This window comes from Choloepus didactylus, chromosome 6 (assembly GCF_015220235.1).
Source record: "Choloepus didactylus isolate mChoDid1 chromosome 6, mChoDid1.pri, whole genome shotgun sequence".
In the NCBI taxonomy this organism is placed as follows: domain Eukaryota; kingdom Metazoa; phylum Chordata; class Mammalia; order Pilosa; family Megalonychidae; genus Choloepus; species Choloepus didactylus.
In genome coordinates, this window is record NC_051312.1 from 140852493 (window position 1) to 140866841 (window position 14349).

Here is a 14349-nt window from a genome sequence, read left to right on the forward strand (position 1 = left end):
CATCTTTTCTAAACTGATTTTTTTTCCCTAATGTGTCCCATGTATGGGCCTCATTTCTAAAGTTCTGCCTAGAGGCATTCTCTAGTTAACCACTCATTTTGAAGGGCAGTTGCATTGGCACTTCTTGAGTCTGAGTGAGTGAAGTGGCCTTTTCTGACCTTGGCAATGAGGTCCACAGAATCTGAGGCATTGATGATGATGCTTTTCAATTGTTTACACCTGTCTGAGAGAAGCTGGTAGCCACTGTACCTGGCAATGGCCATCTGTGACACTGTAAATTTGAGAATCAGCTTTCTACAAAACATTCAGCTTGGAATTTAATGTAATTGCATGGAATGTATGCAATTATTTCAGAGAGGAATGACATCACTACAATTATGAATCTTCCAACATACAACAACATTTATCTTTCCATTTATGTATTTTTTGAGTTCTTTCATTAGTGTTTTACAATCCACAATGTACGAACCATGTGCATATTTTATTAGACTTATAACTATTTATTTCATGTTTTTGGTGATGATGTAACCAGTACTGTATTTTAAAATAGCTGGTGATGGCATTATTGAGACATAACTCATATACCAGACAATTCACTCATGTAATGTGTACCATTCAAAGATTTTTAGTTTGTTCACAGGATTATGCAGTCATTCACACAATCAATTTTAGTACATTTTTTAACATCTGGGAAGCAAGCCCCATACCCTTTAGCAATAATTCTGCAATTCCTCAATCCATCCAGCCCCAGGCAATCACTAATTTACTTTCCATCTCCATAGATTTGCATATTTTGGATATTTCATATAAGTGGGTGTGATGGTAGGTTCATGTGTCAACTTGGCCAGGTGATCGTGCCCAGTTGTCTGGTCAAGAAAGCACTGGCCTAATCATTACTGCAAGGACATTTGTGGCTGGTAATAAACCAGAAGTCTGGTTTCTTAAATCATCAGTCAATTGATTGCATCTGTGGCTGACTACATCTTCAATCAACTAAAGAAATGTCTTCTGTACTGAGAGAATCCAATCAGTTGGATTTAATCCAATCAGTTGAAGACTTTGAAGGGAGAAGAGAGAACTTTCATTTTTTTCTTCAGCCAGTCAGCCTCTACTGGGGAATTCATCACAGACTTACATCAGAGTTGCCAGCTCTTGGCCTGTCCTACAAAATTTGGACTCGTGCATCCCCATAGTTGTATGAGACACTTTTATAAAATCCCTTGCTCATTTTGTTAGGGTTTTGCATTCCATCTGGTTAACAGTTGAAAACAATAGTGGGTGTAGTTTAGAATGGGTTCAAGCTACTATTTTTATTACATGTAATTACCCAGAGCAAAAAGAGTAAAAGTGAGGAGGAAGGAGTTGAAACTTTTAAGATTTTTTTATTTTTGAACTTTAAAGATCTTAATTTGATTTTTAAATATTTTTTCTAGAGATTCTTTATTTTAGGATATTCTATAGAGCATGTTAAATTAGTTCAAATCTTGTCTAATCAAAAGTCCCAATGAAGGGAGATATCTGTCTAAATTATATTTGAAATATTAATTTATAGTTGAGAAGCTGTGCATTTAAGTGTGTTAAGGACCTCCTAAGACCATGTACCTATATTCCTTTATTTGAGGGGATATTTCATGCAGAATTATATTTCATACTGTAGTTGTTTTGATGCAGAAGGAAATTCTTTGTTTAGTGCAATTGCAATTTGTAAGGAGGCCCTCCCAAGAGGACCCAGAGTTCCCTTGCTGCCATGCCATGATTTATGTTCTAGAACATGCAGAGAATGTATTTTCTAGCAAACTATCAGAGACAGAAAATTTCCCCAATAAGTGCATCTTTTTTTAGTACAATCAGTATCCACAATAGTGTAAACTCCAGCTTTTTGCACCTCTCTTGAAATAATACATGTACAGTCAGATTGTGGTATTTACTAGTAACATTTTGAAGCCCTGTTGTCCAGAAATGTCGTTGATCTTTACCTTTACACACAGCAATTCCTGGCTTTCAGGCTATTCATAAATTTCATCCTATAGCAAGTTTGAGCAAAAGAAGAGATATGCATCAATACAGGGCTAATTTGGTTTTAGACAGGGGATGGAAATTGAAGGTAACTGTCATATGGTTCATTGATTGACACACACCCTTTCTGTTTCTTCATCTTTACTCTAGTTCTAAGAGAAAATTCAGGTTAGCTTTTAATACATCCCAACTCTTATTTGAAGCTTTATTGTTTTTAGTCGGATTCTCACTCAGATGGAGAGCCAAGATTGGTGCAAGGATTTCCATGACGAGGGCCTAGAGTCTCTTTTTTTCAACCCTCAAGCAGTTGTGGAGTTACCAGGGGGGTTAAAAATTCAGTTAATGCCATTAATTTCTCATAACTTCAGATCTTTATCCAATAGGGTGCCTAATGAGTTTCCCTTTTCTTACCTAATTTAGTGAGTCTTGCAGTTTCAACATTATAAATGATAATGAGGATCCTAAACAAGAGAAAGATAACAGAAAAGAAGCTTCCAAATAAAACCTAAAGGTGAAATTTCAGAAGAATCCTTAATCTTCACTCTTATGCATTAGAAATTCAGTTTCCAAATAATCTTTTCCATCTCTTTATGTTAGTGGTTGCTACTCACACACACAAATGTCACCGTAATTATGATAGCACATGTCATTGTGATCTGTTTGGATGCAGCCCTTATTTTGAACAGTTTGAAAAAATTAAGAGTCTGATGTTTTGTGGCTTATAAGAAAACCCTCTCTGTATAAGAACTACATGGGACCCACTGCTCATTATATATAAGTACTGTGTGTGTAAATATATACATATACATGTGTATATTCATTTTTCACATGCACATGCATGAATATGTCTATGATGAGTTGATTATTCTGAGCTAGGTCAGTTGATTTAAAGCTTAAAGAAGTAAAGTTACTCATAAGAAAGATTAAAAAAATTATGCACCTAAAGTTAGTAACCACTAATTTCCAATAACAAACCTACTACACAATCTTCTTCATTGTGGAAGACAGTGCTGGTGTCTCTCACTACTGTCCTATGTCAGAATCCTCTTTTTATAATAGAGGCTAAACATGGGAGATACTCATTTTTCCAGTTTTCTCTGCAGCTAATGTTGGCCATCTGACATAATTCTGACTGCAGGATCATAAAGGGAAGTCATGTAATGACTTTTAGAGAAAATTGTCCTCATCATATACAGAGAAAGACATGAGATGAGATTTCATTTTTCTTATTCTCTTGCTTTCCTATTGGGATATAGTTCTGTGGAGATGTGAAGCTTGAAGCCATGGCAATCATTTTGTGCCTATGAGGTAACACACCTGAGGACTAAGGCCAACAGACAAAGGACAGTGTAATGGAATGGTCTCATTCCTTGATATGAATGTTGAGTTGTTGAACCAACCCTATGACACTACCTCCAAATGTATTTTGTGTGAAATATAAGCTGCTATTTTCATCGGTCTTTCAATTGAATATTCTGTAACTTTAAGCTGGAAACTTTCTAAGTGCTAACATGGGTTAGGTGTAAATTCACGAGACACTCAATTCAAAACATACATTGTTATAGCAGATGTATATTTTGGAGAAATTTTTGTTCCTTTTCAGTAAACATTGATGAGAATAACTGTAATTTATTATGATAGGAAAGACAAGTTGTGCATATTTGAACTTAAATTTGCAATATAACCTATTTCATCTGCCTAGTGATCACTGTTCATTATACCCATGTTTCCAGCATTCTCCAATGTTTTTTTTTCTTATATTTGCTGTGAAAGTTAAGAATAGGCACAATATTTAACATGCTCAAAATAATTTAATAAACAAGAATATTTCTTGCATGCTTATTCATTAAATACAACTCTGACTCAATTCCTTCTTTAAGTTTAACCAAGACACAATCACAGTTTTGGGTACTGATACTTTTATTAGAAGCTTAAAACACTCAATGGTTAAGGGAGAAACACTGAAAGCTCTTGAACAAGGGAAAGACAGAGCTCTATTTTTCAGATTATTCCAGCAGTAAGGTAGGTGGCTGAATTAGAATATATGGCAAATTCTAGAATAATAGAGATGAAAACATAACCAGTTCCTGAATTTGTGTGGTGGCTTTGAGAAAGCACAGGAGGACATTCTGGTGGTAGTCTCTATGGTTTAGCATGTGAGATGTGTGAAAAATATGCTGAAAGTTTTCAGTCAGAGAATAACTTAATTTCCATAAGTACTTATTGAGGCCTGTTCTGGTTTGCTAATGCTGCCATTATGCAAAATATCAGAAATGGATTGGTTTATGTAAAGGGGAGTTATTAGGCTAAAAAGTTACAGTTCTAAGGCCATAAAAGTGTCCAGACTAAGACATCAACAAGATGATACCTTCACTGAAGGAAGGCCAATAGCATCCAGAACACCTCTATCAGCTGGGAAGGCACATGGCCGGCATCTGCTGGTCCTCTACTCCTGGGACGCATTCATAATGACTTTCTCCAAAATGTCTCTAGGCTTCTGTCTTTGCTCCTCTCTCTCAGTTCCTGTGCATTCTTGCTTCTTTTTCCCAAGACATTTCTCTCTAAGCATCTGGGTATCCTCTCTTAGCTTCTCTGGAGGCAAACTCTGAGCTTCATCTCTTAACTTAGCATCTCCAAATGTCCTTCTGTCTGCATCTCCAAGTGTCTCCAAGCATCAGCGTGTCAGTTCTTGAGCTCTCTTAAGTAGTCCAGTGAACTAATCAAAACCCACCCTGAAGGGGAGGGGTCCACACCTCCAGGGAAATAATTTAATCAAAATCTCACCCACAGTTGGGTGAATAACATCTCCAAGGAACACTCAATCAAAAGGCTCCACCCAATAAGATTGGGTTAAAAGGTCAAGGCTCTTCTGGGGTCCATAACAGTTTCAAACTGGAACAAGGCCCTATTATGTGCTCTCCACTGGTCTTGGTACCAGCTACGAAGTAGTGAACAAGACAGAAGTGGTCTCTGTCCTTACAAAACATATGGTTTATTAGAGAGCATAGAAATTAAAAGATAAGGAAAATGATCTGATGAGTGTTATGATGGAGCATCTACTGGAAGCTATGAGAACATTATTCTTGATAGCTAACTTTTATGGACTATTTCTCATTCGCCCTGTACTGTTTTAAGTATTTGACTTATATTAGATCAATTAGCAGTCACAACAACTCAATTCATATCCCTATATCACAAACTCCCTGAGGCAGAAAAAGTTTAAGTAAGTTGCCCAAAGTGATAGTGTCAGTAATTATGGACATAGGACTCAAACACACGCCCTCTACCTCCAGACTCCAAATTCTTAACTATTATGAGAACAAATTTATGACCTTGGTTACTGAAATGTTATATTTAAGGACACATTAAGAATATTCAGTGAGAAATTTCCAACGAGTGTTTAGAAATAAAGACATTAGAAAGAAGGTAAGGCATTAAAAATATTTTGAGTTCTTCTGGAAGAGATAACAACTACAGTCAGTGACTGCAATCCTTGAGAAGTTTCTAATAAAGAAATAGAGAAGCCTGCAAGCAGAACCCATACTGAAATACTCCTAAGATAGGGGAATAAAGAAGGAAAGAGAACAACACAGTAGACAGATTTCAGAGATACACATGGTAGCCATATGGGAGTTCCATTTAAGGTCTGCATGGGGGATGAAAAATCCCTAGAGTGAAGCAACAACTTGAGTAAGATATTGAGTCCCTAAAGAACTAAAGGAATCTCTTTGTCTAAGGTGCAAATACAATCCCCTTATTTCCCTATTACTGACAAAAGCTGTTCCCTGGAGGAGACTGAGCAAGTTTCTAACCTGTTTATAACAAGCTGCACTATGTTATTCAAACAACATTAAATCTTCTTTATCTTTTAAAGAATCTTTATTTTTTTCACTGCTGTTTGAGGGAGCTCAAAGTTAAATCAGAAATTATGATGTGTAGCTCCTAATGATTTCCTGGGCATATTGGAAATCAAGTCTGGTCTGCATCCTCTTAGAATCAAAGGAAACAAAATCTTAGTTTGAAATTGCACTTTGAAGACCACCTGGGTAAAAAACAGTAATCAGGAAGCTTAGAGGTATTTTGGCTTAAAGAGGTGAGTTCCTGAATTCCATTCGTATTATATCCTTATTTTGAAGTGGAAATCCAGGGATTAAGACATACTGCTTTTACCTCATATTGTGCAATTCTGAAATGCAGGTGAATCAGGTGGAAAAATCAGTTTGAGGGGGCAGAGGAGAATGTTCAGAGACATAGGGCATTCAGGGTTCATGCACCTCAATGTATACATTTCCTCTAACTAGAGAGAACTCTCCCTCTTTAGGATGGGGATTCAGTCTGTGACATGGAGCAGTAACTGAACTTCCCTTAGACATTGGTCGCTTAGTTTTGAACTAGAAATAATGTTCCCACCGCAGCAGGGTATAATCTTGAGAGAGCAACTTGAGGTTGCCATGGCCTTGTCCTCAAGTTTTACTGCTAAGGGAAGGGATCACGTGAACACAGGGTATAATCTTGAGAGAGCAACTTGAGGTTGCCATGGCCTTGTCCTCAAGTTTTACTGCTAAGGGAAGGGATCACGTGAACACAGGAATGGTGAGATGTTGGAGACTATTCCGCTCTAGTGCACTTTACATCTCCCTTCTCCTTTGTTTCTTCCAGTAATCATTGTTTGTATGGCAGCACTGTCTTCACAATGTAGGCTATGCTGGTGGTGCTCTTGGCTATCTCTAACTTAGAAATAAAGGAGGTCAGTGTCGCTCACTATCAAAGTAATGGTAAAATGATTCTATGGGTCCATGTTTGGCTGGTCTCAGACATTCTGATTGTATAGCCCATTCTGTTGTGGAGATATTGTGGGAAGATCTGGATTGCCCTTTAATATAAGCCTTTTCACTTTTCCCCACAGATTGTCCAGACAAGAATGGCTACTGAAAATGCATCTTTTGTGACTGAATTCTTTCTAGTGGGACTAACAGATCACCCAAACCTCCAACTCCCCTTTCTTTTCCTGTTTCTATTAATTTATATGGTGACTGTATTGGGAAACTTTGGCTTGATAACTCTAATTGGGCTGAATTCCCACCTTCACATAACCATGTACTTCTTCCTTTTAAATTTGTCCTTCATAGACCTCTGTTATTCTTCTGTGGTTACCCCCAAAATGCTGCTCAACTTTTTAACAAAGAAGAACACTATCTCCTACCAGGGATGCATGACACAGTTCTTTTTCTACTGTTTTTTTGCCATCTCTGAGTGCTATCTCCTATCAGCAATGGCCTATGATCGCTATGTGGCCATCTGTAATCCACTCTTGTATATCATTGCCATGTCCCCTAAAGTGTGCTCCCACCTTACGTTTGGTTCATACTTGATGGCATTTTCTGGTTCTATAGCCCACACTGGCTGCCTGTTGAGACTGACCTTCTGTGATGCCAATACCATCAATCATTACTTCTGTGACATCCTCCCTGTGCTCCAGCTCTCCTGCACTAGCACCTATGTCAATGAGCTGGTGGTCTTCATTGTCTTTATCTCTTATGGTTTCATTATCTACAGCATTCTCCAAATCAGTTCCACTGAGGGAAGGTTCAAAGCCTTCAGGACCTGCAGTTCCCACATAACAGCTGTTTTTATGTTCTATGGATCAGCTTCATTTATGTATCTCCAACCATCTTCTGCTGGGTCTATGGATGAGGGAAAAATCTCTTCTGTCTTTTACACCATTGTGGTTCCCATGATGAACCCCTTAGTTTACAGCTTGCGGAACAAAGATGTTAAACTTGCCCTGAAAAAGACGCTGAGTGGGAGAAAGTTTTAATCATAAATAGGATCTCCTGTGCAGGTAGTTTAAGAACAAGAAGATTCAGTGTGTTTATTTGCAATATATTTGGTAGAAGTTTTCTTTTCTATTATTTTAGTGAAGGAAATTTGAGACTTTTCTCAATTTATTGCCATTCATGTTGGAATGATCATCTTCTTTCCCCCAATATTTACACAATTTCTTCTTCTTCTGACTACTCTAAAGACCCTTAAAGTTTCTTTTGAGGATTGAGTCCTGTTCCCATTAAAGACATATTCGAGTCTTAATCCATGTTCCTGTGGGTGTGAACCCAGTTGCAAATAGGATATTTGAAGATATTATTTGTTAAGGTGTGGATTCATTTGTGAGTAGGGTCCTACTTAGATGAGTCCAAATTGAATCAGGGTAGGCTTTAATCCATATGACTGGTGCCCCCCATAAGGAGGGGAAGTTGTATGTAGTCAGTAAAAGAAGTCAGAAGTCAGCAGAAGACAGAAACCTGAAGAATTCAAAAAAGAAGGCAGATCATCACATGGCAGACACAGATGTAAGTTATGGAACCACAAGATTGCCAGCGAGATACGACCAGAATGCTGCAGACTCCAGGAAAAAGAATGGCCTGTTGACACCCTGGTTTTGGACTTCTGATATCTACAATCATAAGACCATAAATTTTGGTGGTATAAGCCAAACCATCATTTGGTATTTGTCATAGTATCCCTGTCAAACCAAGACAGAATCTTTTCAGGGCCAATTGAAACATTTTCTAAGGTAATTTTAATCATCACTATTTTATCATTTTTCTAATGTCCAGTTAATACTCAGTCACTGTGAATTTTAGCCATGCCATTTTTTTTAATTTATTTTGACATAAATTCAAAGTTATAGAAACAGTTGCGAAACAATACAAACCCCATACACAGAACTCCACCATACCCTGACCCTCCTCCCCTGATACTCCACTCCACCAAATTTAACATGCTGTCACACCGCTATTTCTTTCCCTCCCTGTCATCCATCATCTATTGCTCTGTCTTCTGAACATATGAGAGCTAGCTGCACACATCCTTGAACAAACACTATAATTCACATATACACTTCCCATGAACAAGAACATTCTTTTATGCAATCCCATTAAGCACAGCTAAGAAGTACAAGAGATGCAACAATGATACAAGGCTTACATTCTATTTTTCCTTTTCCTTATGTCTCAACTGTGTCCCTTTCAGCCACCTGTCCTCTATCCTCCAGTCCCATCCAAGTTCATCCTTAGCATTCAATTGTCATCTAGTTAGACTGCCTTTTTTTTTTTTTTTTTCAATTGTGGAAACATACATACAGCCTAAATCTTCCCATTCTACCCCCTCCCTAGCATTCCATTAGTGGTATTAATCACATTTAGACTGTTGTAATGTGATGACCTTCCCACCCTCCATTAACAGAAATTTCCCTTCACCTCAAATAGCAACCCTACACTCATTTCTTAACTCCCCATTGCCCCTTCCCCCATTTCTCTTAACCCAAACTCTACTTTTTATCTCTATGGTCACATTCTCTGATAATTTCTTTGTGTTTACTGTGGGGCTTAAAATTAACCTCTTAAATCCATAACACTCATGTTTTTCTTTCATAACAACTTAACTTCAATAGGACACATAAACTATGTTCCTATACTCCTTCATTCCCCCACCTTTATATAGTTCTTGTCAAAAATTACATATTTTACATTGAGTTCAAAAACCACTGATTTGTCATTAGTTTGTGTATTTTATATCATGTAGGAAGCAAATAGTGGAGTTACAATTCAAAAATTATTGACTTCTATTTGTATTTCATTGTGGTCAGAGAATGTGCTTTGAATATATTCAATTTATTTTTTTTAATTTATTGAGGCTTGTTTTATGTCCCAGTATATGGTCCATTCTGAGGAAAGATCCATGATCACTAGAGAAGGACGAGTGTCCTGGTGATTTGGGATGTAAGGTTCTATATATGTCTGTTAAAATTCTCTGTATCTCTTTCTCCTTTTTTTTGTTTGTCTGTCAGTAAGGATCCCTTTAGTATCTGAAGTAGGGCAGGTATTTTATTGGCAAACTCTCTCAGCATTTGTCTGTCTGTGAAAAATTTAAGATCTCCCTCAAATTTGAAGGAGAGTTTTGCTAGATAAAGTATTCTTGGTTGGAAATTTTTCTCTCTCAGAATTTTAAATATGTCTTGCCAATGCCTTCGTGCCTCCATGGTGGCCACTGAGTAGTCACAACTTAGGCTTAACGTTGTTTCTTTTGTATGTGAATTGCTTTTCTCTTGCTGCTTTCAGAACTTGCTCCTTCTCTTCAGTATTTGAGAGTCTGATCAGAATATGTCTCAGAGTGGGTTTATTTGGATTTATTCCATTTGGGTTTCACTGGGCATTTATGCTTTGTGTATTTATATTGTGTAGGAGGTTGGGGAAGTTTTCCCCAACAATTTCTTTGAATACTCTTTCTAGACCTTTACCCTTCTCTTCCCTTTCTGGGACACCAATGAGTCTTAAATTTGGATGTTTTATTTTATCTATCATATCCCCGAAATCCTTTTCAATTTTTTTGATTTTTTTCTCCATTCTTTCTTTTGTTCTTTCATTTTCTGTTCTGTGGACCTGTAGGACACTGAGTCATTGTTCAACTTCCTATAATCTTGTATTATGAGTATCCAGAGTCTTTTCAATTTGGCCAACAGTTTCCTTCATTTCCATAAGATCTTCTATTTTTTTAATTTACTCTTGCAATGTCTTCTTTATGCTCTTCTAGGGTCTTCTTTATGTCCCTTATATCCTGTGCCATGGTCCTCTTCATGTCCTTTATATCCTTTGCCATGTTTTCATTCCTCAATTGTAGTTCTTTGATTAATTGTGCCAAGTACTGTGTCTCTTCTGATATTTTGATTTGGGTGTGTGCAATTGGGTTCTCCATATCATCTGGTTTTATCATATGCATTAAGATTTTCTGTTGTTTTTGGCCTCTTGGCATTTGCTATGCTTGATAGGGTTCTTTCAAGTTGTAAAAAAAAAATACCAATCTAATTTTTCAGAAATACAAGTTGGTGGTGTACACCTTCTCTGACTAACCAGCAGATGACATCTGTGAGTCATCTATACCCCTCAAGTCAGTTCTCCTCAACTTCATCCTTGTGGTGTGTGGGGAAATGATTCTTGAGGGGTTCAGTTGGTAAACTCAGTTTGGGTGTGTTGCTGGAGCCATCCGCCCTGAATGTGGGGCATGTGTCTGGGTGGCTAGGGAGGCAGGGCAGCTTTAATATTCAATTCCCCCAGTTTTCCCAGAGATTCAAGGCTGCTGCAAGAGTCTAAGCCTTCATTTCAGTTCTGCCCCAGACTCTCTCTGTCGCTGACCCACAAACCACCAACATTGACATAGCATCCCTGGGCTTTCCGAGTGGGCCCCCCTTTTCAGCTGTGATCTTCCAGGACCTCTGCCGAGGGAATGCTGTGCTACATCACAAGTGCGCGCCATTCCTCACGGGAAGCCCCGGGCCGCTGCGCTGTGCAGCGGCGCTCCCAGCCTGATGCAAAGATGGCTGAATGGGGCATTTCAACCCCTCCCCTCCTCACACAGTTCCTCCTTCCCAGCTCCAGGACAACTGGCGCAGCTCTGGGCTGTGGGCATGGCTCCAGGCAGGAGTGTCTCCAGCCCTCCGGGGGGCCAGCTGCAAGCAGTGGTGTTTCTTTCTCCATCCAGCTCTCCCCTCTGCTCCCCTGGCCCTGAGGGAATCTGTGGCAGGCTATCCTCCATGCCAGATACCAAGAGGCTGGCTCAGCCTGCTCCTGCCATGTTTCCACCATTGCAACTGCAGCTGCTCCTGGGTTTCCCCCCCACTTTTTTTTTAAAGAGCCAGTCCATCTCCAAACGCCAATCCCTGGCTTCCACACACCGCAGTGCAGCCGTGGGTCTTGGATCTTTCAGCTGGCTTACTAACTCATTTCAGAATGCAGACTCGCGGTTTCACCAAATGTACGGCCCCTGTGGTTCTAGCAGACCTTGTCCAGCCAGTGCATTGCTGAAACCTGTATTCTGGGTCACCTTCTGTTTTTTATCGAGTATTTTTCATGGAGGTGTTTTTTTGCCCTGTCTCATCTAGCTGCCGTCTTAGGTTCTCTAGCCATGCCATTTTGTTTTGAATATGTTTAGCAGTGCTAACTTCTTCTCTTACGATTTAAATGAGCACTCCTATTCCATTCCCCAACCCCAATATCAACCTGCTTGATTTTCATTTATGTTCTATTATATAAAAAGTACTCCTAGGCTTGAGTTTTCTTTTTATATTTTTTTTCTTTTCCTTGTTGTTCCTTTTTTCCTGAAAAAAATTATTTACACATTGAATAAAAGTGTCTTTACATAAGTAAACAAATATCTGTATGGTGTGGGATCTTCTGTAGACATTGCAGAGGCATGATTCATGAACTGCACAAATATGGTGAATTCCCTCTCATTTAGGATAAATAAACTCTATAGAGTACTCACTGAAACTTATAAATGCCAAATAGTAAAGAGACACATTCTCATCCTTATCAATATTATTACTTGTATTGGCACAAGGATTCCATACAATGCTGCATTACCAACTCTGCACACAGCTTGAAATAGAACCAAATTCCCAGATATTATCCCTTTGTTCTATTTTTCTTACCACCCCTTAGTTATTTTTTCTTTGTTGTTCCTGTTTGTGATGAAGAACTGCATGCCATCTACTTCTGAGGGCCTCTAATGTACTAATGCATTCAATATTGAAGAGTTACTTACCATTCAACCTTTATTGCCAGAACAGCATTAAAAGAGGGTGATTAGAAGAGTAATAACATGCATTTCAGGAGAAATAACCTGTATCTCAGTTATAATACAGGCAGAGTATGGTTGGCATTATAAAAATGGCATTCATTACTATCAAAATGACATCAAATATTTTGCATAAGAGTATATAGTTATTTCTGTGACTTTTATTTGGTATAGAAAGAAAAATACTGCACATTGTTAGATGAAAGCTTTTAGCTATTGCTTTATTTATAAATGAGGTTCATCATAAAAAAATATAGGTGTATATTAATGATAAAATATGTTCCCACAAACATTTGTGAACTTGCTTAACTCTTTCTTATTAAGATACTAAGCATCTTTATGTTACATCTATAGTTCCTTTATTTCTCCAGGGCTTCTCATGCTTAATATATATGAAATATCAGATATTCTGGGTGGACAGGGAATATTTATTGAATTGGATTATATTCTTTCAGTTACAATAATAAAATGATTTTTAGAAGTAATATTTAATAGAATGTTTGTGCTGTTTAATATGTCATCAATATCATATCATTTATAATTTTGATTTTAAATTTATTTTTAACTTTTTTACAAAAGTTTATAAAAATTGTGTACAGAATTCCTCTATGCTCTTCACCAAGCTTCCTTCTGTAACTACAGTACCATTATCAAAACCAGACAATTAATGTTGCTTAATATTCAGACCTCATTCATAGATCACCAATTGTCCCAATTAAGTCCTTTCTCAAAACACTTTGATCCATGAGAAAATCTAGGATCAGACATGTCATTCAGTTATGTCTTTTTAGTGTTCCCCAATTTGGGACAGTTCATCAGTCTTCTTTGTCCTGTAAAACATTCACTCTTTTAAGGATAAGAACCAGTTATTTTGTAAAACGTCTCTCAATTTGGATTTGTCTTATGTGTCCTCATAAGTAATTTCAGTTTAGGTATTTTTGGCAAGAATATCAAAGAAATTATGTTGTGCCTTTCTTAGGTCATAACACATATTACCAATAATGTAACGTTTTATCACTTGGTTTACTGCTGTAAAGACATAATTTTTAATTTTGTAATTTAAATTATCTTGTGGGAATATATTTTTAGGCTAGACAAATATCTTTGTTTCTCAGTTTCTTTAGCTCACTAATTTTACCATGCACTTATGATTCTGACCTTAAACAATTATTACTGTGTTGTTTGTCAAATGATTTTATTTCATCATTCCTTCTACATATATTAATTAGAATTTTATTATAAGGAAGACTTACCTGTCTCCCCTATTTGCTATCTATCTATCTATTATCTACCTATCTATCTATATACCTATCCATTATCTATTCATCTATCTATGTATCCTTTCATTTTAAAAGATATGTATAGACTCTTGGATAATTATTTTTTTATTAGGAGCCATAACGCATTGTCTGCTTTATTTCTTTCACTGCTCAAATTCTTTCACAGTTAGCCATTGAGGTCTCCTTCAGAATGGTTTGTGTCCTTTCTGTATGTCTTCTAATTTCTTGAGTACTTCCTTACTTTCTGGCAACACAGCTCTTTCAGTAAAATACTTGCCTTGAATTCAGCCATTGTTTCAAGTTTCCCTGGTTCTTTTACTGGAAAATAGTATTATAGAAGCATTATTTGAGCACTAGCTATGGCTGTTGGAGTGGTTTAGTTTCTAGGATCTCTGCAAATAGAGCTAGAAAATATATGTATGCA

The 14349-nt window shown here is 37.4% G+C and overlaps 1 protein-coding gene across 1 annotated transcript; it reads left to right on the forward strand.

The window, feature by feature from the left end:
- The first annotated feature begins 6937 nt into the window (after window positions 1-6937).
- LOC119537352 (olfactory receptor 8B3-like) lies at window positions 6938-7834 on the forward strand. Its single transcript, XM_037839841.1, has one exon. The coding sequence runs from the start codon at window positions 6938-6940 to the stop codon at window positions 7832-7834; it is 897 nt and encodes a 298-aa protein (XP_037695769.1).
- The last annotated feature ends 6515 nt before the right edge of the window (window positions 7835-14349 follow it).

Excerpts from the sequence above, each read along its gene's own strand:
- LOC119537352 (XM_037839841.1), top strand. The coding sequence starts at position 6,938 with ATGGCTACTGAAAATGCATCTTTTGTGACTGAATTCTTTCTAGTGGGA.